General features: G+C 38.4%; 1 protein-coding gene across 2 annotated transcripts in view; it reads right to left on the bottom strand.

Moving 5' to 3' along the window:
• RAD50 (RAD50 double strand break repair protein) overlaps positions 1-26,315 on the bottom strand; it is a 257,110-nt gene that overhangs the window by 13,012 nt on the left and 217,783 nt on the right. For both annotated transcript variants that reach the window (XM_065918131.1, XM_065918132.1), the window contains 2 exons: positions 22,408-22,535; positions 20,257-20,481 (listed from right to left, as the gene is read on the bottom strand). In XM_065918131.1, the coding sequence (XP_065774203.1) occupies positions 20,257-20,481; positions 22,408-22,535 (353 nt within the window). The remainder of the gene's footprint in view (positions 1-20,256; positions 20,482-22,407; positions 22,536-26,315) is intronic.

The following is a 26,315-nucleotide window of genomic DNA, read 5'->3' on the forward strand; positions in this document are numbered from 1 at the left end:
AGCCAAATGTGAACTACAGATTTTGGTGAGTACGATGTTCATCAAATGTACCACTCTGGTAAGGGATGACTGTGGGATAGGCTATGGTCAGGGAAGGGTGGAAAAAGAGGTATATGGGAAATCTCTGTACTTTCTGCTCGATTTTACTGTGAACCTAAAACTGCTCAAAAAATAGTCTATTGAGAGGGACAGAGAGAGAAAGGAGTATGAACTAATGCAGTGAGTAGAGCTGTTTTCATACATGTCCCTCTTCCCTCTTCACACACACAACTCTTTGAATGCCAAGCTGACTGTCCTGCCCATCAGCACCTCTCTGCACTATGGCTTCTGCCCTAGCAACTTCTAGATGGTTTTCCTTTTTGTTCTAAGCTGTCAAACTGTCTCCACTCTTGGGCCTATAATAAAAAGCTTCTGCAAGCCTTGGAGTTATCTACTTTCTAAGTACGCATGGGTTCTAGCTTGATGTCACAAATGAAGCATGTTAGGCATCCCCAGGACAGTAGTTCAGAGTTTTTGCTACTGCTCTCTAGCCACTTTTAAAATCATCACAGGACTTGGTCTTAGCAGAGAACTGAATGCCTGAAATGGAGTGGTCAGAAAATAAGTAGACTAAAACCTCACCTGCCAAACACCTTTTCAAATGTTATACCTTTCATATTTAAGCCATCTCCAGGGCTCCAACTGCTGAGGAAGGTTAGTTACCATTTTGCTATTCAAAGTCAGAAATGCATGTACAATGGCAAACTTTGAACTGGATCTCCCCATAACTCAAGCTATTTCAGTAAATATTAAAGGGGCCAAATACAAATCTTCCTAATAAAAGCAGTAGAAAAGATTATACCTACAAAGACTTTTTCCAACAATACTATTCTTATCCTCACACATAAAATTGTACCAAACAGAGGTGGTACCTCCAAACAGAGGTGGAGTGGCAACCCACTCCAGTATTTTTTTTTTAATTAAGAAGTTGAAATATTTTATTATTAAATTGTTTCTTATTCTCCTGCAAGGCTGTTGCTTCACTGTATAAAAGTAGCACCAGCAAACACAGTATATTGCAAAATTAAGATAGTAATTATTCTTTTCTGGATGCTATACAACAAACAAACTTTTCTCTCCTGCCAGTTATTTCTAATGGGAAGATCATTTTGACCCAAATCCAGGGATGGCTGTAAGCAAGTTACAAAATTATATAAGGCTTAAGATAACCATGTTATCCTTGAATTACATAATTTTTATAACTAGTTTTACCAGATAATTTCAGGAATTCTGAATATTGTAACTGGAGCCTAGACTTAAAATCATAGGGTGCTGTCAAAAAGATGCAGTGTTTTTCTGAAGTCATTAGGAAGTTAAGGGGTATATTCTTCAGGAAACATTGTTACAAGTAGTTTCTTTTCCTAGAAGTTGCTCTTTAAAAACATCAGTTCAGTTCAGTTCAGTTGCTCAGTGGTGTCCCACTCTTTGCAACCCCATGAATCGCAGCACACCAGGCCTCCCTGTCCATCACCAACTCGTGGAGTTTACTCAAACCCATGTCCATCGAGTTGGTGATGCCCTCCATTTAAATACATATCCATCCCTAATTTTAAGACAACTATGCTAGATTAACTTGTTTCAAACTAATTTAGGGGTTCCATTTTCACTCCTCAATAGATTTTATGTATTTCTCATATGCTTCTTCACTCATTAGTTCCCCACTCCGGCATTTTTGCCTGGAGAATTCCATGGACAGAAGAGCCTGGTGGGCTATAGTTCATAGAGTTGCAAAGAGTGGGACACGATTGAGCAACTTTCACTTTGCTTTGCTTCACTTCCTGAGATATACAGGTTGCCAGAAAACTCGCTAAGATCAATTTTGTTGTTCATTATTATATTGAATACTCTTCCCTACTGTAGCTACCACCATGAGAACTTCCTGTCTTCCTACATATAGGTCAGCGGAAGTCCTCTAGTATAAGGGAAATGATATGATGAGTATCACATTCTACTGAGTATTGTGTTCTAAACTAGTAGTGATTTTTATTACTTAGCACAATTTAAAATCCCTAACTTGCCAATCTTAAGCTGCACATGTAAAAGAAAAATGTCCTCTTTTTCTGGATAACCCTTTAAGACTATTAAACTAATTTCCTAAAACCCTTGAAATTATTGAACTGCTCTAATTTCCTTTGACCAGACTCCCAAATTATCAGCTTTTAAAATTCAGGTAATGGGTCAACCACTATTGCTATAGTGGTTGATAAGTATTTGGTTAAAAAACCCTGCAAGTCATTGTGAAATGCCACTAGCTATCATTGGGTTTTATAATCTACTTGTTTGATGCTACGGGAGCTGATGTGAAACTGTTGTATCTAAGATAAGAATGAGAATGATGGCCATGATGTGAGTCCCGCATCAAGCCCTCATTGAGAGTAAGAAGCTGGGTTCTGAAGAGACTCAAAGAGAGGTGGCTGCCTTGGATATAAAACTTTCATGTTTCCACTGAGTCTCAGAAGAAGTATGACTTAATATTCAACATCACGCATTTGGAGGAAAATAGTGTAACATTTTGGGGATAGGGCAGAACAGTGTACTTTGAATGATATATTCCAAAATCACTTAATTTTAATCAATGGCTTCTTTTAAGGGAGTGGATAAGGGATAGTAAATTCTAAATAATGGATGTTTTCCCCTTGTCGAGTGAGTCTCTGACCATTGGTAATGCTGACAATCAGTGATGGTTTTAAATGATTACTAATAACAGATGGCAATCAGCTTTTCTTGAAAATGCACTGTTAATTTCCTGTGTTATCTTAAATAGATAGATGAATGCAACAATTACGACGACTGCATGCTTCTTCTAAGAGGTGAAACAATGAGGGAAATTTTGGACCTTTCTTCTTCTAGGTGAGAAGGCAAATTTAAGGCTCCTAGTATAAACCTTAAGAAGAGTTGCAAGCATAAGCCCACACACACTCAATTTTGAGGAAATCTGTACCACTTCTTTTCTTCTCATTTAGAAGAATCCATCTAATTACCAGACAACAGAACTCAGTAAACAGCCTGACTTTGTTTCTTAGGCAAGCCTAAATTGCTGGGAAGCACCCCTGTACCTCTCCAACCCCACAAGCTCCCACATATGCCCTCACTCTGCTCAGTGTGATGCCTCTGTGATTGAGGCTCTTTTCTCTCCTGAAATGCCCTCCCTTCATTATTCATGGTCCAGGTCAGAACAGACTGTGGACCACCCACCATGGTCTCTCCTGTTGAGCGGTTACAACTTTACAGGAAGAACAGGGTATATTTCTATCCCCTCAGAGTCTGCCCAGAGAGAACAGAACAGGGATTTTTTTTCAATGAACAGGTGCCTCACTGAGGGAATTTTTGTTCCTGCTGTCAGGGCTCTCAGGGTCTTGCAGGGTTAGCTGGAGGGTTCCTAGGTACAGCTTTCCGTTCAGTTAACACCTATGAAACCCCAGGTCTGCAAGTCAGTGTACTAAGAGGAAAAACTACTTTGTAGCAGAATTATGTACACTTAAGATTTAGGATTAAAAAAAAAAAAAAGATTTAGGATAAAACCAATCTATATACCTACTTTGGCGCTTAAGTCCCTTCTAGTTAGCCCCCATTTTTCTGCTACTCTTCACAACACAAATTCTTTTTTTTTAATAAAGAGTTTACTGTACTCACTGTTATCATTTCTTACCACCTACTGTCTCCTCATTCAACTCTAAGGCTTCAGTTCCAATCACGCCACTGAACTTGTTCCCCAAAGTCATGAACATTCTCCATTTTATCAAATCAAGGGTCACTTCTTAGTCCTTATCTCATTTGACCTCTCAAGAACATTAGATTCCTGAAACAGTTTCTTTCCTTGGTTTTCAAGCTACCATGCCTTTAATTTTTTTTCCTTCTTCATCAGCTACTTCTTCACTTCATTAGTAAACATGAGTTTTGGGACCCTTCCCATCTCTATCCACAGTTATTCCATATGTAATCTCATTCCATGGCTTTAAATACTACATATATACTGATAATTCCTAAATGTATAGCTTTCCCTTGAACTCTAGACTCTAAATTACAGATCCAACTGCCTGTCTGACATCTCTACTTAAAGTGCACCTCAAACTTCAAGTGTCCAAAAGACTTTCTCCTCCCCAATCCTGCCCATTTCAGGGAGTGGGAATTTGCTTCCCCAACATCCTATTGCTCATGAAAAAATACGTAGGATCAATCTTCCCTTTTTTTCACCTTTCCTCCCCTACATTCAGTTCAGAAGCAAGGCCTGTCAATTCTATTTCCAAAACAAAAATCGAGCCCATCTACTTCTCTCCATTTCCACTGCTACCATCCTAGTCCAGTCCACCACTCTCCTGGGTGCCTCCACAATCCATTCTCCACATAGCAACAAGTGTGATTTCTTCCAACTATGAGTCAGGTTATACTACCTCCCTGCTTCAAACACTCCAGTGACTCCTCATCACACTTAAAATAAAATCGAACTATTAACCAAGGCTGCAAGGCATGGCATGCTCTGGGAACTGCTCCCCTCTGACCTGATTCCCCTGCTCACTGTTCCCAGCCATGCTTGCCTTCTTCCTGTTCCTTGAACACAACATGTGTGTATTGGTCTTAGGGCCTCTGCATCAGTTCTCTCTCCATCTGGAATGCCTCTATCTTCGCTTTTTGCATATCTTGTATGAATCACATTCCAGCTTAAATGTCAAATTCTCAAAAAAGATCCTGCCTTAGAAAAGGCCTAAAGTAGCCCGTCAGTTATTCCCATCATCATGGTTAATTTTCACCATTTACGGATTTATTTCTGAACTTTCTGTTTCTACATCTCTACATACTTAGTATACAATATCTAAACAGTACCAAACGTACAAGCACTCAAATCTTAATTGAACAAAATCCTAATGCACATGACAAGATATATTTTGCACATACATATACACAGTTTGCTGAGCAGTATAAAATATATAAATTGACTACTGTGGCTCTTAACCAGGAAGTATGAGTTAAGTAAAAGGAAATTTTTTAATATAAATATTAGTTTTTTAAAGATTAAAAAGTGGGGGGAGAACGGTGGTAGCTGCACAGCATAGTGGGAATAGAAAGGTCTTAGTTCTGAGATCTAATTTCATCTCTACCATTTAGCTGGGTAATTTTGGACACTCTACTTGATCTCTCTGATGAATACTTGCTCTTTACAGCTCTATACTAGTAGTTCAGTCGCTCAGTTGTGACTGACTGTGACCCTATGGACTGCAGCATGCCAGGCTTCCCTGTCCATCACCAACTCCCAGAGCTTGCTCAAACTCAAGTCCAATAAGTTGGTGATGCCATCCAACTATCTCATCCTCTGTCATCCCCTTCTCCTCTTGTCTTCAATCTTTCCCAGCATCAGTTCTTTGCATCAGGTGGCCAAAGTACTGGAGCTTCATTCAGCTTCAGCATCAGTCCTTCCAATGAATGTCAGGACTGATTTCCTTTAGGATTGACTGGTTTTGATCTCCTTGCAGTTCAAGGGACTCTCAAGAGTCTCCTCTAACACCACTGTTCAAAAGTATCAATTCTTTGGCACTCAGCTTTCTTTATGGTCCAACTCTCCCACCCATACATGACTACTGGAAAAACCATAGCTTTGACTATACAGACCTTTGTCAGCAAAGTATTGTCTCTGCTTTATAATATGCTGGCTAGGTTGGTCATAGCTTTTCTTCCAAGTAGCAAGCGTCTTTTAAGTTCATAGTTGCAGTCACCATCTGCAGTGATTTTGGAACCCAAGAAAATAAAGGCTGTCACAGTTTCCATTGTTTCCCCATCTACTTGCCATGAAGTTATGGCTTTCTGCCATAAGGGTGGTATCATCTGCATATCTGAGGTTATTGATATTTCTCCCAGCAATCCTGATTCCAGCTTGTGCTTCATCCAGCCTGACATTTTGCATGATGTACTCTACACAGAAGTTAAATAAACAGGGTGACAATACTTGACATACTCCTCGTGCAATTTAGAACCAGTCCATTATTTCATGGCTGGTTCTAACTGTTGCTTCTTGATCTGCATACAGATTTCTCAGGAGGTAAGGTATTCTGGTACTCCCATCTCTTTAAGAATTTTCCACAGTTTGTTGAGATCGAATTCAATTAAATTATGGCTAACACAGATGACACCACCCATATGGCAGAAAGCAAAGAGGAACGAAACAGCTTCTTGAAGGTGAAAGGGGAGAGTGAAAAAGCTGGCTTAAAACTCAACATTCAAAAAACAAAGATCATGGCATCTGGTTCCATCACTTCATGGCAAATAGATGGGGAAACAATGGAAACAGTGACAGACTATTTTCTTGGGCTCCAAAATCACTGCAGATGGTGACTGCAGCCATGAAGTGAAAAGACGCTTGTTCCTTGGAAGAAAAGCTATGACAGACCTAGACAGCATATGAAAAAACAGACACATTACTTGGCCAATAAAGGTCTGTAGAGTCAAAGCCATGATTTTTCCAGTAGTCAGGTATCAATGTGAGAGTTGGCCTATAAAGAAAGCTCAGCGCTGAAGAATTGATGCTTTTGAACTGTGGTGTTGGAGAAGACTCTTGAGAGTCCCTTGGACTGCAAGGAGATCTAACCAGTCCATCCTAAAGGAAATCAGTCCTGAATATTCATTGGAACGACTGATGTTGAAGGTGAAACTCCAATACTTTGGCCACCTGATGCGAAGAACTGACTCACTGGAAAAGACCCTGATGCTGGGAAAGATTGAAGACGGGAGAAGAAGGGGATGACAGAGGATGAGATGGTTGGATGGCATCACCGATTCCATGGACATGAGTTTGAGCGGGCTCCGGGAGTTGGTGATGGACAGGGAAGCCTGGCATGCTGCAGTCGCAAAGAGTCGGACACTACTGAGCAACTGAACAACACATATTAAGTATTTAATTACTATTAGTATCTCCTCTGCACAGCCCCTGTCTGAGAAATTTAGTCTTAAAGCTCGTTTAGATAGAAACAACAGAAACCTATGCTTTCTTTGTCAAGTTCCTTAGTGCCCTTAAGAAATAGAGAATTTAACAATATACGTTGTTAAAGACTGTAACATGACAAGGAGAGCTGAACTAAGTGGCCTGTGAGTTTCCCTTTTAATTCTGACTCTACAATGACTGCTACAATGGACTTAAAAAAATTTTTCCATTTTATAGATAAGAAAACTGAAGCTCATGGTATTTAAATAATTTGCTAAATGTCAAGTCAGATTCAGATAGTCTCTAGAGACTAGAGACAACACTTTTAACAACAAATTATGGATTTTTTTCAGGCCTCGAAAAGGTACTATTAACTTTTATATAAACAGTTCTTGCTGTTTAAGACAGCTTAATTTTTCCATCAAAACCAAGTTAAGTTATCCTATTCTGTACAGATTTTTCTCTCTTCAAATAAACTTGCCAGTAAGGACAGGGTTTCATATTCCTTACCATTCAACAAATGTTCGGAACGTTTACAACATACACAGCATCAGCTGTTAAAGAACTTGAAAAGTAATAAGGCTTCTAAAGGCATATATGCCTATAGATGGATATACTAAAAAGAATTATGAAAGTTTTTTAAAAAAAGACAAATGTTGTATACGTAAAGTCTACCAGGCAAGGACTCTTTAATAATGTCCTGCATTTGCTCTTATATAAGAACATGAAATCTCAACAACTTAAACTACTGGAACTAAAAATCTAGGGGAGATTTCAATATTTGAAGACATTAAAAACAAAAGTTCTTACCTGGTACAAACATACATATCCATGAGCCTTTCTGAACCCAAGGAGCATTGTAATGTTAGCTTATTCACTCACTGAGAACGAGGACAAAAGATGTGTTCCTTCATTATAGAAGCCAAATTTAATCCAACAAAAACCTTACTAGCATTTATTTTTAAAAATGACTAACATAATTGGCTCAGTTCCAGTTTTCACTTATCTTAAAATACTATGTACTCTCCAAAACCTGTACAGCTAAGTGATTCTGGGGTTACCCTTGCTATCGTCATGAACTAAAAGAATCCTCAGACTGAAAAGTGGGGTCTTTCTGTTCTCCTGAGCCTTGTGGTCTGATTCCCAATGCTGAGGCTGGTCTGTTCACCAGGCTCTTTCCAGAGGAAGCCTTATAACATAAGAGATTCTATTGAGGAGGATACATTCTTTTTTAGAAAATAGTAACAAACAAAATCTAAGGTAACTGATCATTCTCTTGATAAAGCAGTTAGAAATGCTACACAGATTTAGAACAAAAATTATTTTACAGCATAGCCAAGTTTACAAGAAAGGCAACTCTCTATGTGGTGGAAACAAAGAGAGAACTAAAAACCAGAATGGTCAGTGATAACTGCAGCTGAATTTAGTTATTATTTTCATAACCCAGGGTTTAGGTATTCTCACCTAGGACAGAAGGTGAGGTATAGGGCCCAAGTGAGGCAAAGAGAAGTGACTCCCAATATAAAGGCTGAGACTCTTGAACAGTAACTTCAGGGAAAAAGTGGAAAATTAATAAGCTGAGAGTTCAAAGTCCTGGGCAAATCCCTTCCAAGAGTTTAAGTTCCTTTATTATACCACCAGTGTAGTTCAGGAGCTCCCAGATTGAAAAATTAACATAAAAACTAGACTCAGACCAGTGTTAGCCCTAGAGTGTCTAACAGATAACAAAACAACTATGTGGAAGGACATCCACATAAAAAAGTCACAGGGGCGCTTCATAGAGGGAAAAAAAAAAAAAAAATCACCACTAAAGATGAGTTTACAATTAAATATTACATGAAACCCAAGAAATAATTCCCTAGAGCTAGAGTCAGCACACAATATAGCACAAACAGACTCCTAAAAATGTGAGATAAAAAAATGACTGTGAAAAAGAATATAATCTATATTTAAAATGAGTAAAGACATACAAGGAATCAAAACACTAAGGAGAAAATAATTATGAAAAATAAAAAGTTCTGAAAATGAGTAAAATAAAACTTACAGAATTGAAAAATATCTTGAAATATTGAAATGAAAAATAGGTTAAAAATGGACACCTCAACAGGCAGTATAAGCAGAAACTAAAGAATCTGCACTGGAAGGTCCTCATTAGGGTGTTACCCAGGGTATTACCAGTATATGCAAGAGGCATTAAGCAATTTGGAGGAAAGAATAAGGTTTATTTATGTCTAATGACAAATGAAGGAGGGAAGAATAGTGAGAAATGGGCAAGGATAATATCTGAAGAGATAATACATGAGAATTTTCCAAAATTAATGAAAGGTATCAATCCTCAGATCAATAGGCATAATTTTTAAATAGAACTAAAACGAAACCTACATCTAGACACACTCCAAAAAAATGCAGAATACAAGAGATAAGGGAAAACTCTTAAAAGAACCAGAGGAAAAAGGCAGATTACCTCCAAAGGAATAATTAGAATGATTTCTCAACAGCAATCATGGAGATCAAGAAGAAATGGAATATTTTCAAAGTACTGAAAGAAAAAAACATCCTTTCAATCTAGAACTCTATGCTCAGCTAAAGTATCAAGATTGAGAGCAGAGATTTTCAGACTGAAAAAGAATTTACTACTCACAGTTCTTCACTGGAAAAAACTATTAAAGGATATACTTCAAAAAAAGAAAGAAACTGAACCAAGAAAGAAGGAATGAGATTTTTAAGAAATTGGTAAACATGTGGGTTTATCAATAAGTACCGACCATGAACCACATTATTTTCTAATCTGACATATAAAAATAAGGTTAAATGAAAATACCAGGCAATAGAAACACAGCAGATAGGAGAAATGAACATTCTGGAAGAACATAAAGCAAGTCATATCAGAGCCATGGTTCTTAAACTTTGGTGTGCATTGTAATCACCTGGAAGGCTTGTTAAAAGCACAGCCTGCTAAGCCTTGTCCCTAACATTTCTAATGTAACAGATCTGGAGTGGAGACTGAGAATTCTCACTTCTAATAAGTTCCAAGGTGATGCTGGTAATGTTGCTCTAGGACCCCTTTGGGAATCAAAACATTTGATTTTTAGGTCAAATGTGAATGTTAAAAAAAAAGTAAAGGGAAACATCCAAATAACTAAAGCATATTATTTACAACCCAAAGAAGGGGTAAAAGATGAATAAAGAAAAATAAATCAATCCCATAGAAGTCAGGGAAGTAGGAAAAAAAAAACAGAAATAAATACAACTACGTAATCAATCACAATGAAACGAATGGACTAAATCCACTAGTTAAAAGACAAAGATGAGCTGATTCACTTTGTTTTACAGCAAACACAACACTGTAAAGTCTATATTCCAAAAAAAAAAAAAAAAAAAGACAAAGATGGACAGACTGAATAAAAAATAAAATTTCCCCACACATTAAAATATACTGTAAAGTTACAGTAATTAAAAATCTTGGTAATGGCACAAAGTGACCAATGAATTATGAAACCCAGAAATGACCCATGCACACATGAAATACTAAGATGACAGAAGTGACTGAAGACCATTAGAAAAGGATACACTACCCAATAAATAGAGCCCGGACAACTGGTATCCACAGGAAAAAAATGAAATTGGATTCCTAACTTATACTGTACACAAAATTAAATTTAGAATTAGATACTTAAATGTATTTGAGTGTGAAAGCAAAACTTTAGAACTTTTAGAAGAAAACATAGGAATAGGGAAGGATTTTTTAAACAAGACACAAAAGAGCTAACCTAAAAAGATGAGTAAATATAACTACCTAAGAATCAAATCTGTTTATTAAAAGACACTATAAGAAAGTAAAAGGATAAATATAAAAAACTTGATAATTATAACACCTATAACAAAAAAAATTAAAATTCAGAAAAGATAAAAGAACACATGCAAATCTGTAAGACCACCAAAATGGGTAAAAGCAAAGCAAAGTCGCTCCGTCGTGTCCGACTCTTTGCGACCCCATGGGCTGTGGCCCACCAGGCTCCTCCATCCATGGGATTTTCCAGGCAAGGGTACTGGAGTGGGGTGTCATTTCCTTCTCCAGGGGATCTTCCCGACCCAGGGATTGAACCCAGGTCTCCCGCATTACAGGCAAACGTTTTACCTCTGAGCCACCAGGGAATATTTCAAATAAGAAACATGATCAAACACAGAGATGTTCAGCATCATTAGAAATCAAGGGACTGCAAGGCTTTCTTTGTGGTTCAGTGGTAAAGAATCCGCCTGCCAGTGTAGGAGACATAGGTTCAATCCCTGGTCCAGGAAGATTCCAGAGCAGTAGAGCAACTAAAAACCATCTGCCACAACTACTGAGCCTGTGCTCTGGGGCACAGGGATGGTAACTCCTGAAGCCCACACACCCCAAAGCCTGTGCTCGACAACAAGAGAAGCCCCTGCAATGAGAGAAGCCAGCACAATGCAACTGGAGAGTAGCCCTCCACTCTCCACAACTAGGAAAAAACACCCCACAGGAATAAAGACCCAGCAAAACCGAAATAAATACTTTTTTTTTTTTAAATCAAGGGACTACAAATGAAGACCAAAATGATTTATCATTTAAAACCCATTAAACTGCAAAAACTAAAATCGGCAAAATCAATGTCACAACATACATCAAAGGTAACTATTATATCCTGTTAGTGGTATAAATCATTAAAACTACTTTGGAAAATAATTTAACATTATTCTGTGAAACTGAGCATACCCTGCAACCCAGCAATTTTACCCCCACGTGTACTCCAGAGAATCTCTTACATCTTTGCTCCACAACACATGACACAAATGTTCCTAGCAATAAGGGTTAGATTAGTAAAGACCTGGAAACAACCCAAACGTCCATCTACCAGAAAATGGATACATTATGGTATATTTCCACAACAGAATTCTGTACATCACTGAAAATGCATAAACCACAGCTATAAGCAACTTAATAAAAGCAAAACAAGCAAAAAAAAAAAAAAATTCTAGAAGAGTACAAAGAATACAATTTTTTTTTTAAAGCTAAAAACGTGATACACTTTACAAAATTATTTTTTAAAAAGCAGAGAGAGAGAGCAAAAATCTGTGTCAGCAGTTACAGGGAGTGGGAATGACTGTGGTTGAGATGAGGAGGAGCATCTCAGTGGATAGTAGTTAGTGATAATGGCAGAGTTCTCAGATTGGGTATGTGGGTGGGATCATGATGCTTGTTAATATTAATATGCCTTATAACTTAACTTTGTAATTTAAGTAAGCATGCTTTACTTAACATACATACATATATTTTTCTATTCTCTGCTAGGTTTGAACTACATTAAAAAAGTTAGGGGGGGAGGAGCCAAGATGGCAGAGGAGTAGGACGGGGAGACCACTTTCTCTCCTACAAATTCATCAAAAGAATAACTGAACGCAGAGCAAACTTCACAAAACAACTTCTGATCGCTAGCTGAGGTCATCAGGCGCCCAGAAAAGCAGCCCATTATCTTCCAAAGGAGGTAGGACAAAATATAAAAGATAAAAAGTGAGTCAAAAGAGCTAAGGACAGAGATCTGTCCGGGAAGGGTCTTAATAGAGGACATTTCCAGACACCGGGAAACCCTCGCACTGGCGGGCCTGGGGGAAGTGTTTGAATCTCAGAGTTTGAATCTGACTGGGAGGGGAACAATAAATAAAACCCACAGATTACGAGCCTAAAAGCAACTCCCAGCAGAAAAGTACCCCAGACGCCCGCATCCGCAACCAGCAAGTGGGGGCGGAACGGAGAGGAGCCGGCGGCATTGCTTGGGGCAGGGTCCGGGCCTGAGTGCCCTGAGGACAATCGGAGGGAGCTTTTGTGAGTTCCCAGCTTGAACTGTGGGAGAGCAAAAGAGAGAGAGAAAATTAACCGGCCTGAACACACTGCCGGCCGTTCGCAGAACAAAGGGACCGAGAAAGTCCTGAGAAGAGCTCGCAGGCTACGGACCAGCCCAGCCCCGCCAGAGGCAGGAGGCAGGGGGGAGGGGAAAGGGGCAGGCTCTGCCCCAAGGACCGCATCCCCTGCCGCACTGCAAACGGGCCTCCACCTTCTAATAAAAGAACCCCGAGATTCTGGATGGTCGACATCCGCCGGGAGGGTCGTGGCTAGACAGGGTACACGCGCCTGGCCGGTGCAGACGGGGATTGGGGCTGGGGACGCGGAGGGCAGAAGGCGCACGCACCCGACCGGCGCGGGCGGAAACTGAGGCTGGGATCGCGCAGGACAGAAGACGCGCCACACCCGGAGAGAGAGCCCCCGACAAGCGCCTGGCTGCCTGAGCCACTCGGGCGGCGTAGGGACAAAACGCAGGCGCAGCTTTGTGTACCGCGCTTTTGTGGATCACCCGAGGGCTGGAACCGCGCGCACCGTGGGGCGCGCTCCATGCAGAGCAGCCGGGAGCCTGAGCAGCCCGAGCAGCCCAGACCGAGAAAATAGCACCAGCCCCTACCCGGAGCGCCAGCCCCTCCCCGGAGCCCGACGGAACTAGCTACCTGATTAAGAATCCACCTCCGCCCGCCTGTGTCAGGGGGGAAATTAGGCGCGGAAGAAACCGGCAACAGAAGCCAAATAAACAAAGGGAACCGCTTCAGAAGGGACCGGTGCAACAGATTAAAATCCCTGAAGAAAACACCGACTTCACCGGAAGGGCCTGTAGATATCGAGAAGTGTAAGCTGGAATGAGGAGATATCTGAAATTGAGCCGAACCCACACTGACCGCAACAGCTCCAGAGAAATTCCTAGATATATTTTTTCTTTTTTTTTTTTAAGTAAGAAAAAAAATTTTTTTTTCTTCTTTTTTCTCTTTTATTTTCCTTTAAAATTCCCTATTACTCCCCCATTACTCCTTAACTTTCATTTTCATAGATTTTTACGATTTTTTTAATTAGGTAAAACAATTTTTTTTTCTTCTTTTTTTTTTCTTTTCTTTTTTCTTCTTCTCTTCTATTTTCTATTTTTCTTTTTCTCTTATTTCTTTTAAAGTCCTCTAGTACTCCTCTTACTACTCCTTAATTTTCATTTTCAATACACTATAACCTTACAGGGAAAAAAAAAAAGAGAAGCCCTATTTTTAAACCAAACTTTATATTTCTAAAATTTTTTTTTTTATGTTTTGGTTTTTGTTTTTAATATAGTATTTTTAAGAGTCTAACCTCTACTCTAGATTTTTAATTTTTGTTTTTCAGTATATGATATAAATTGTGAACATTTAAGAATCCAATATTCAGCTCCCATTTTTATTCAGGAGTGTGTTGATTATTCTCTCCCAATCTTGACTCTCTGTTTTCTACCTCAGAACACCTCTATTTCCTCCTTTCCCCTTCTCTTCCCAATCCAATTCTGTGAATCTTTGTGGGTGTCTGGGCTACGGAGAACACTCTGGGATCAGACAACTTCGTAGTTCTGTCTCTCTCCTCTTGAGTCCCCCTTTTTCTCCTCCTGCTCATCTCTATCTCCCTCCTCCCTCTCCTCTTCCTCATGTAACTCTGTGAACCTCTCTGGGTGTCCCTAACGGGGGAGAAACTTTTCACCATTAACCTAGAAGTTTTATTATCAGTGCTGTATGGTTGGAGAAGTCCTGAGACTACAGGAAGAATAAAACTGAAATCCAGAGGCAGGAGACTTAAGCTCAAAACCTGAGAACACCAGAAAACTCCTGACTACATGGATCTTTAAGTAATAAGTGACCGTCCAAAAGCCTCCATACCTACACTGAAACCAACCACCACCCAAGAGCCAATAAGTTTTAGAGCAAGACATACCATGCAAATTCTCCAGCAACGCAGGAACATAGCCCTGAACGTCAACATACAGACTGCCCAAGGTCACACCTAACACATAAACCCATCTCAAAACTCATTACTGGGCACTCCATTGCTCTCCAAAGAGAAGAAATCAAGATCCATGCACCAGAACACCGACGCAAGCTTCCCTAACCAGGAAACCTTGACAAGCCAATCGTCTAACCCCACTCACTGGGTAAAACCTCCACAATAAAAAGGAACCACAGACCTCCAGAATACAGAAAGCCCACTCCAGACACAGCAATCTAAACAAGATGAAAAGGCAAAGAAATACCCAACAGGTAAAGGAACATGAAAAAAGTCCACCAAGTCAAACAATAGAGGAGGAGATAGGGAATCTACCTGAAAAAGAATTTAGAATAATGATAATAAAAATGAGCCAAAATCTTGAAAGCAAAATGGAGTTACAGATAAATAGCCTGGAGACAAAGATTGAAAAGATGCAAGAAATGTTTAATAAAGACCTAGAAGAAATAAAAAAGAGTCAATTAAAAATGAATAATGCAATGAATGAGATCAAAAACACTCTGGAGGGAACCAAGAGTAGAATAACGGAGACAGAAGATAGGATAAGTGAGGTAGAAGATAGAATGGTGGAAATAAATGAAGCAGAGAGGAAAAAAAAAAAAGGATCAAAAGAAATGAGGACAACCTCAGGGACCTCTGGGACAATGTGAAACGCCCCAACATTCGAATCATAGGAGTCCCAGAAGAAGAAGACAAAAAGAAGGGCCATGAGAAAATACTCGAGGAGATAATAGCTGAAAACTTCCCTAAAATGGGGAAGGAAATAGCCACCCAAGTCCAAGAAACCCAGAGAGTCCCAAACAGGATAAACCCAAGGCGAAACACACCAAGACACATATTAATCAAATTAACAAAGATCAAACACAAAGAACAAATACTAAAAGCAGCAAAGGAGAAACAACAAATAACACACAAAGGGATTCCTATAAGGATAACAGCTGATCTATCAATAGAAACCCTCCAGGCCAGAAGGGAATGGCAGGACATACTGAAAGTAATGAAAGAGAATAACCTACAACCTAGATTACTGTACCCAGCAAGGATCTCATTCAGATATGAAGGAGAATTCAAAAGCTTTACAGACAAGCAAAAGCTGAGAGAACTCAGCACCACCAAACCAGCTCTTCAACAAATGCTAAAGGACCTTCTCTAGACAGGAAATGCAGAAAGGTTGAATAAACGTGAACCCAAAACAACAAAGTATATGGCAACGGGTCCACACCTATCAATAATTACCTTAAATGTAAATGGGTTGAATGCCCCAACCAAAAGACAAAGATTGGCTGAATGGATACAAAAACAAGACCCCTATATATGCTGTCTACAAGAGACCCACCTCAAAAGCAGAGACACATACAGACTAAAAGTGAAGGGCTGGAAAAAAATATTTCATGCAAACGGAGACCAAAAGCAAGCAGGAGTCGCAATACTCATATCAGATAAAATAGACTTTCAAATAAAGGATGTGAAAAGAGACAAAGAAGGACACTACATAATGATCAAAGGATCAATCCAAGAGGGTATAACAATTATAAATATATATGCACCCAACATAGGAGCATCGCAATATGTACGGCAAATGCTAAAGAGTATGAAAGAGGAAATTAATAGTAACACAATAATAGTGGGAGACTTTAATACCCCACTCACAACTATGGATAGATCAACTAAACAGAAAATCAATAAGGAAACACAAACCTTAAATGATATAATAGACCAGCTAGACCTAATTGATATCTATAGGACATTTCACCCCAAAACAATCAACTTCACCTTTTTCTCAAGTGCACACGGAACCTTCTCCAGAATAGATCACATTCTGGACCATAAATCTGGTCTTGGAAAATTCAAAAAAATGGAAATCATTCCAGTCATCTTTTCTGACCACAGCGCAGTAAGATTAGATCTCAATTACAGGAAAAAAATTGTTAAAAATTCCAACATATGGAGGCTAAATAACACGCTTCTGAATAACCAACAAATCATAGAAGAAATCAAAAAAGAAATCAAAATATGTATAGAAACGAATGAAAATGATAACACAACAACCCCAAACCTATGGGACACTGTAAAAGCAGTGCTAAGGGGAAGGTTCATAGCATTACAGGCTTACATCAAGAAACAAGAAAAAAGCCAAATAAATAACCTAACTCTTCACCTAAAGCAATTAGAGAAAGAAGAAATGAAGAACCCCAGGGTTAGCAGAAGGAAAGAAATCTTAAAAATTAGGGCAGAAATAAATGCAAAAGAAACTAAAGAGACCATAGCAAAAATCAACAAAGCTAAAAGTTGGTTTTTTAAAAAAATAAACAAAATTGACAAACCATTAGCAAGACTCATTAAGAAACAAAGAGAGAAGAACCAAATTAACAAAATAAGAAATGAAAAGGGTGAGATCACAACAGACAACACTGAAATCCAAAGGATCATAAGAGACTACTACCAGCAGCTCTATGCCAATAAAATGGACAACTTGGATGAAATGGACAAATTCTTAGAAAAGTATAACCTTCCAAAACTGAACCAGGAAGAAATAGAAGATCTTAACAGAACCATCACAAGCAAGGAAATCGAAACTGTAATCAAAAATCTTCCAGCAAACAAAAGCCCAGGACCAGATGGCTTCACAGCTGAATTCTACCAAAAATTTAGAGAAGAGCTTAACACCTATCTTACTCAAACTCTTCCAGAAAATTGCAGAAGGTAAACTTCCAAACTCATTCTATGAGGCCACTATCACCCTAATTCCAAAACCAGACAAAGATGCCACAAAAAAAGAAAACTACAGGCCAATATCACTGATGAACATAGATGCAAAAATCCTTAACAAAATTCTAGCAAACAGAATCCAACAACATATTAAAAAAATCATACACCATGACCAAGTGGGCTTTATCCCAGGAATGCAAGGATTCTTTAATATCTGCAAATCAATCAATGTAATACACCACATTAACAAATTGGAAGATAAAAACCATATGATTATCTCAATAGATGCAGAGAAAGCCTTTGACAAAATTCAACACTCATTTATGATTAAAACTCTCCAGAAAGCAGGAATAGAGGGAACATACCTCAACATAATAAAAGCTATATATGACAAACCCACAGCAAGCATCACCCTCAATGGTGAAAAATTGAAAGCATTTCCTCTGAAATCAGGAACAAGACAAGGATGCCCACTCTCACCACTACTATTCAACATAGTGTTGGAAGTTTTGGCCACAGCAATCAGAGCAGAAAAAGACGTAAAAGGAATCCAGATAGGAAAAGAAGAAGTGAAACTCTCGCTGTTTGCAGATGACATGATCCTCTACATAGAAAACCCTAAAGACTCTTCCAGAAAATTACTAGAGCTAATCAATGAATATAGTAAAGCTGCAGGATATAAAATTAACACACAGAAATCCCTTGCATTCCTATATACTAACAATGAAAAAACAGAAAGAGAAATTAAGGAAACAATACCATTCACCATTGCAACAAAAAGAATAAAATACTTAGGAGTATATCTACCTAAAGAAACAAAAGACCTATACACAGAAAACTATAAAACATTGATGAAAGAAATCAAAGAGGACACAAATAGATGGAGAAACATACCGTGTTCATGGATTGGAAGAAACAATATTGTCAAAATGGCTATTCTACCCAAAGCAATCTATAGATTCAATGCAATCCCTATCAAGCTACCAACGGCATTTTTCACAGAACTAGAACAAATAATTTCACAATTTGTATGGAAATACAAAAAACCTCGAATAGCCAAAGTAATCTTGAGAAAGAAGAATGGAACTGGAGGAATCAACCTGCCTGACTTCAGACTCTACTACAAAGCCACAGTCATCAAGACAGTATGGTACTGGCACAAAGACAGAAATATAGATCAATGGAACAGAATAGAAAGCCCAGAGATAAATCCACGAACCTATGGACACCTTATCTTTGACAAAGGAGGCAAAGATATACAATGGAAAAAAGACAACCTCTTTAACAAGTGGTGCTGGGAAAACTGGTCAACCACTTGTAAAAGAATGAAACTAGAGCACGTTCTAACACCATACACAAAAATAAACTCAAAATGGATTAAAGATCTAAATGTAAGACCAGAAACTATAAAACTCCTAGAGGAGAACATAGGCAAAACACTCTCCGACATAAATCACAGCAAGATCTTCTACGACCCACCTCCCAGAATATTGGAAATAAAAGCAAAAATAAACAAATGGGACCTAATGAAAATTAAAAGCTTTTGCACAACAAAGGAAACTATAAGTAAGGTGAAAAGACAGCCCTCAGATTGGGAGAAAATAATAGCAAATGAAGAAACAGATAAAGGATTAATCTCCAAAATATACAAGCAACTCCTGAAGCTCAATTCCAGAAAAATAAATGACCCAATCAAAAAATGGGCCAAAGAACTAAACAGACATTTCTCCAAAGAAGACATACAGATGGCTAACAAACACATGAAAAGATGCTCAACATCACTCATTATCAGAGAAATGCAAATCAAAACCACAATGAGGTACCATTACATGCCAGTCAGGATGGCTGCTATCCAAAAGTCTACAAGCAATAAATGCTGGAGAGGGTGTGGAGAAAAGGGAACCCTCTTACACTGTTGATGGGAACGCAAACTAGTACAGCCACTATGGAAAACAGTGTGGAGATTTCTTAAAAAACTGGAAACAGAACTACTATATGACCCAGCAATAGCACTTCTGGGCATACACACTGAGGAATCCAGATCTGAAAGAGACACGTGCACCCCAATGTTCATCGCAGCACTGTTTATAATAGCCAGGACATGGAAGCAACCTAGATGCCCATCAGCAGATGAATGGATAAGGAAACTATGGTACATATACACCATGGAATATTACTCAGCCGTTAAAAAGAATTCATTTGAATCAGTTCTAATGAGATGGATGAAACTGGAGCCCATTATACAGAGTGAAGTAAGCCAGAAAGATAAAGAACATTACAGTATACTAACACATATATACGGAATTTAGAAAGATGGTAACGATGGCCCTATATGCAGGGTAGAAGAAGAGATGCAGAAGTACAGAACAGACTTTTGAACTCTGTGGGAGAAGGTGAGGGTGGGATGTTTCGAAAGAACAGCATGTATATTATCTGTGGTGAAACAGACCACCAGCCCAGGTGGGAGGCATGAGTCAAGTGCTCGGGCCTGGTGGGCTGGGAAGACCCAAAGGAATCGGGTGGAGAGGGAGGTGGGATGGGGGACCGGGATGCGGAATATGTGTAACTCTATGGCTGATTCATATCAATGTATGACAAAACCCACTGAAAAATAAAAAATAAAAAAAAGAAAAATAACATATTTAAACATAAAAAAAAAAAGTTAAAAGGGAGTGGGGAGTAAAACTAAATTATGCTAGTTGATACAGATTGCAGTAGGAACCAAATCCCCAGTACTTACTGGTCAAGGGTCTTATAATAGATGTCCAGATCCTTGTTCACAAGCTCTGTTGTTCTCATAACAATCATCATTTCCCTGTACTTTTCCTCAGCATCCCGAAATTGAGGTTCTCGAAGTTCTTTCTTAAAATGAATGATTTCTTCCTCATAACCTTTCTGTCGCCCTATTGCCAAACTGTGATTTCTTTTTATATTGTCTATTTTTTCTTCCAACTTCTGATGTTCACTAGGAGGGAAAATAACAAATGAGGACCATTTTTAGATTTTAGCAGCCTACAGTAGAAAAGCCAGATATCTTCAGCTAGATAAATAAATCATTCTCTTTGCAATCAGAATACTGTCTTTCCTTGCTTTTTCTTTAAGGCTTCAATACTAAAGAAAACTTTCTTCTTTCCAAATCTCTGAAGCATGCAGGTTTCTAAACAGCTGATTTTTGTGTGCTGAATGAAGTACTCTCATAACATGTGAACACTGAAAAAGTTCCTGACGTTTACACATTAACCTAAGTAAAGTACTTTTGGTGACTAATATTACAAATTTACGAACTTCTCATTGTGAACTCAGTGCACAATTACCGACTCTGAGAAGTTACTAACAGGTTTCATCAGTTTGTTCACAGTATGTCAGACAAAATAAAGTTCTATCTCAAACTATTAATTTATGCAGTAATACCACTAATAGTTTATTTTCCTCTATGAAAACAAAATTTCTCTTACATAAGTATAAAGAGCATCACACTGATCAAGAAGGTAAAAAACTTAAACTTTTCTCATAACTTGGTAGATAATGCAGATTTTAACATATGCTTTAAAAACCTTCATTCAACAGTTACTTATTAAGTGTCCTCTTATTTGCCAAGCACACCTCTCAAGTTTATGAATATTCTTAAAGAACTGGCCTGATTCCTGTTTTGTTGACAATGCTCTTGTGTCCTGGTTGAAGAAAGGTTTGAAAAAGAGCAGTTGTGCCTAGCAGTCTGAATGAATGTGAAAAGCACTGTTATGTGCCAATTACAGAAGGAAGTATAAAAATATCCGATTTTGGTCTTTAGTAGCAAGGAATATATGGTTGCATTTAAAGGCTATTTCTATAAGCTTTCCCCACCCCCACCCCCCCACCCACCACCAACTTGGCACTAAAAGCACCAACATTACAATGGAAAAGAGCGCAGCTTGGAAGCTAGGATATCTGGGTCATGTTCCTGGCTTTCATTCTAATTTCCTATTATCTTTTTTTCTGGGTCTCAGTGTCCTAATGCATAAAAAACAAACAAGCTGAAAGATAAAGAGCTCTTCTAGTTAAGCCTTATTTCTTTGATATATGAATCAGATTGAAAATGGCCAAACCAAGAGAACTTACAATAACACAGGAGTAACTATTTGTTAGGTTTTAATAACTAAATTAAATTTCAATTTATTATATCTTTCAGAAAAACATAAGCATTCTTTGATCCAGATTTCTTTGTGAAGTCAAGAAGAAAAATGAAAATTCCATAAGGAATGGCTGAATGAATGAGTATATCTAACCAGCTGAGGTGGGACCAAAAACTCTGGCTAGTACAACCTTTTACACCAGACTAGTGCCTCAGCCATCAACCGGGTTCTTACAGAATTCCTAAGGCAAAGAAAACAAGAATAAAATCTTTTCTGCTGTAGCAGGATGATAGCAACTATAGTAATTATCAATAAAACCAGATCAAAGAAGAATCTAATTAATCAAATGCTCTGGCTGTCACATAATTATACCTGGGACCATGTACAACGGGTCATCAAGGACAAAGAACTGGCTGTAACTCCACTAGCAATTACAGAATGAATAAGCACTGACCCAGGCAGGGTTCAGAGGCCAGATATTGTTTCTATCATTAACTTGTGAAGCAGGCTTGCTAAAGTCTGTGAATTCGGTATTTTTAATACTGGCTATCACTGCATAGTTACAATGTGACTATAAATTCTGTGTTACTACTACTTCAGTAATTCAGTTTATAAAGCCATTAAATGTATCTGTATACAAGTGCCTACCTTCTTTCAAGTTTGAAAGGACACTTTGGCCACAGGCTTAAATTCTTAAAAAAAAAAAATGCATTGAATATATTTCACATTTCTTTTATAAGGACCTTTATTTAAACTAAAGACTATTTTTAAAAACGCACTTTTTCATTTGTAAAACCTGCATTTGACCCATTTCCTTCAAATGTTGTTTTCTTTCTTCTTCAACTTCTTTTAGTTCTTCATTTCTTTTTCTTAAAGTAAGGTTATCCTGTAGCCACCTTTCTTGTATCTAAATGTAAATATTAAATTCGTTAACAAAAATAATGAAGTTACCAACATGTGATTCATAGCAGGTAACTGGCAACAGGCAGTACCAATTCTGCCTTAGACTCATGTGTGACTCAGCAGAGGGAGAAGCCAATGTAAAGGGGCCTCCAGGCCTAGACAAATCTGGAAGGCCCCCCCCACACAAAACAAACATTTAAATGATGAGAGAAAATGCTACCACTAGATTTCCAGTATTTCATACCCAGGCTCCATAGGATCATCTTTCCTAAGAACCTCAAAATGGAGCCCACTGATCTAAGAGATACAAGAGAGCAAGACTACTATCAAACTCTCCCCCACTTTTTTTCCTGAGTTGTATTTGTCTACTAACATGTGCCAAGACCATTATATACTGTTAAATATGTCAGATAAGATCTTTACCTTCAAGCTGACAAGGTGGTAAGAAGTTTCACAAAAATAGTGTATCTATATACTTGATGACATTTTTTTCTGGCCACTGAATTGAACTGAAAAACTTTAAATTTAGCTGTTCTTGTTGAGTAGCTTTGTCCTTAAAAAGCAACCATTAAATCATTTGTTGGTAGCAGCACCACACAATTATTTCAGTAGCTTCCCTGGTGATTATAATGGACTATGTTGTCAAGAGACGAACAGAATACAATTTATAAGTTGACTCTCTGCAACTTAGGGAGAAAAAGTCTTCCTGCAAAAAAATGATGGTTTGGCCCAAAAAACCCTGAATATAAAAAATTTACCTTAACTTTGGAGTCAGGCCTTTTCAAAGAAGACCTTTCTACAGCAACCTGAGATAAACTCAGTGTGGAGGGAGGTGGGGGTGAGGGGAGGAGGCAGATCTTTGATAACATTTTGTTGCCAAAGTAATGACTCCAGAGTCACTGCAGTTCTGGGAAGTGGGAGATCAGAAGGGAAGCCACTTCTCTCACATGCTTAATGTTCACATCCACCCCTGCCCACCTATAAATCATTATTCTGAGTTTTGCTGTTTTTTTGTTGTTGTTGTTAACTTCATTAAGGCTCCTTTCAGTCTTCCTAGAATAATGTAAATATATACGTATCTATTAAAGGCATCATTATAAGCTAGAGATGACGAAAATGATACAGTTGTAAACTACCTTTTGTTGCCAAGGCAACCTAATGTACCACCACAGCTGCTAAGACTCCCCAAGCTTCTTCCATGGGGGACTATGCTTATACTTCTTTCTTATTAGGAACAAAAGAATGTGGCATTGCTTGCTTTTATCTAACAGAACAATGGAATTTGCTTTCATGAATACCTGAAAGGACTCTCTGAATGGCTATCACATTCTTGGGTGAGACTGATTTTTTGCATGAAATAATGTTCCTGGTCTGTTAGCCTGCATGGTCACCAGAAAGCTAGAGATTTCTTTCTTTCAGGTCAGCTTCTAATTGCTTTTTCATTTAGGAAGACAGTATACAGCACAGTAGTTAAAGAGTATAGGCTTTGAAGTCAAATATACCTAGGCTCAAATCTCAGCACTGCAACTTTCAAACAGAATGACTTTGGGCAAACTAGTTTAAATTCTCTGAGCCTCAGTTTACTTGTAACATAGGGATAATAATACCACCTGTCAAGAGAACTACTTTGAAAATTAAAATAGTTATTGTATATAAAAAGTACTAAATGCAGTGCTTAGCTCAATAAGCTAGTGAAATACTTTTTGGGTCAAATCTGTCCTTGTACTTTAAGCAGTAAAAATTCCAGTTACAGTCTTCAAAATATAAAGTATCAGAGGAAAAAGAGATAAAGTATCAGACAAAACTAGATGCAGTCATAAAACTGTTTTTCCATTATACTAGCAATTTGACAATGTAGGGTAAAGTTCGACTCTATTACTTTTATGACCTTTGGCAAGTCAGGTCACCTCCAGTTTCCTTCATCTGAAAAATGAGGAAGATTATTAAACTTCCAAATTTTTTAATTCTGTGGAGTAAAGTACATAAATATGCTGTTTGATAGTAATCCCACTCACTCAGTTCAGAGAACAGTTAATGCATGTGGTTTGCCACCTAAAGGAAACATGAAAATCTCATAGGTACCTATGAGAGAGTAATATGCTGAATAAACCACATTCCAAAATCCACCAAAAGTCTAGTTGGCGAAAATGCCATTTATAGACCAATTTCCTGAAAGCTATACAGTGCTCTGACTCAGTAACTGATATATAGTTAATGGGATACATCAGAATCCCTGAGGACCTTCAACAAAATATACATGCCTCTGCCCATGCCCCAGGGGTTCTATTTATTGAGCTGGAATGGAGACAGATGTGTATTTTCAATAACTCAGGTGATTTTTTTTTAATTGAGACATAATTCGTGTACCATAAAATTTGCCACTTTAAAGTATACAGTTCAGTGGTTTCAGTGTATTCATAAAGTGCTAGTTCCAGCACATTTTATTGCTCCCAAAACTCCATATCCATTAGTAGTCACTCTCTATTCCCTTTTCTCTCCTTTCCCCTTATCCCAAGCTACACTAATCTGCTTTCTCTCTCTATGATTTGCCTATTCTATACATTTCATGTTAATAGAATCATACAATATGGTCTTTTGTGACTGACTTCTTTCATTTAAGCACAATACTTTCAAGGTTTGTCCAGATTATAGCATCTATTATTTCCTTACTTTTAATGGTTGAGTAATATTCCACGATGGTTAATTTTATGTGTCAACTTGACACCACAAGGTGCCTAGACACCGGTCAAACATTATTCTGTCTATGACAGTATTTCTGGGTGAGATTAAAATTTAAACTGGTAGACAGAATAAAGCAGACTGCCCTTCCTAATGTGGATGGGCCATATCCAGTCAACTAAAGACCTGAACAGCACAAAAAAGGCTGATTAAGGGGTAATCATCCTGTCTGACTGTATGAGTTGGGACGGTGTTTTTTTCCTTTCCTGTTGTCATATTTAAGGTGAAACGTTGGCTCTTCTTGAATTGAGAGAATATTCTAGCTCTCCTAGTTCTCAGGCCAGAACTACAATACACCATCAGCTCTCCTCGGTCTCCAGCTTGCCAACCACAAATCTTGGGAACTCTCAGCCTCCGCAATCACTTGAGTTAATTCCTTATGATAACTATCTTTGTCTATATCTTCATCTGTATTTATCAGTCTCTTATTGGTTCTGTTTCTCTGGAAATTCCTGGCAAATATATATGAATATACCACATTCTGTTCACCCATTCATCAGGTGATAACAATTTGGGCTGTTTTCCATATTTTATGCAAATATATTGGAGAAGGCATGGCAACCCACTCCAGTACTCTCACCTGGAAAATCCCATGGACGGAAGAGCCTGGTAGGCTGCAGCCCATGGGGTCGCACTGAGTCAGACATGACTGAGCAACTTCACTTTCAACTTTTCACTTTCATGTACTGGGGAAGGAAATGGCAACCCACTCCAGTGCTCTTGCCTGGAGAATACCAGGGTTGTGGGAGCCTGGTGGGCTGCCATCTATGGGGTTGCACAGAGTCAGACATGACTGAAGTGACTTAGCAGCAGCAGCAGCAGCATGCAAATATATATTTTAAATTCTTGGTTGTATACTTAGGAGTGGGAAAAATCCACATGATTTTGATAGGTGCCTATAGCTAACTTTTGCTCTCTAAACACTCTAACATTTATTCTAGGCTCCAAGCATACCACCTTCTACAGAATCTTCCTCAAGGGATAATAAACGTACTGAAACATACTGTAAAAAAAAAAAGAAGGCCTCATGAAGTTTGCTGAAGAC

This window comes from Muntiacus reevesi, chromosome 1, assembly GCF_963930625.1.
Source record: "Muntiacus reevesi chromosome 1, mMunRee1.1, whole genome shotgun sequence".
In the NCBI taxonomy this organism is placed as follows: domain Eukaryota; kingdom Metazoa; phylum Chordata; class Mammalia; order Artiodactyla; family Cervidae; genus Muntiacus; species Muntiacus reevesi.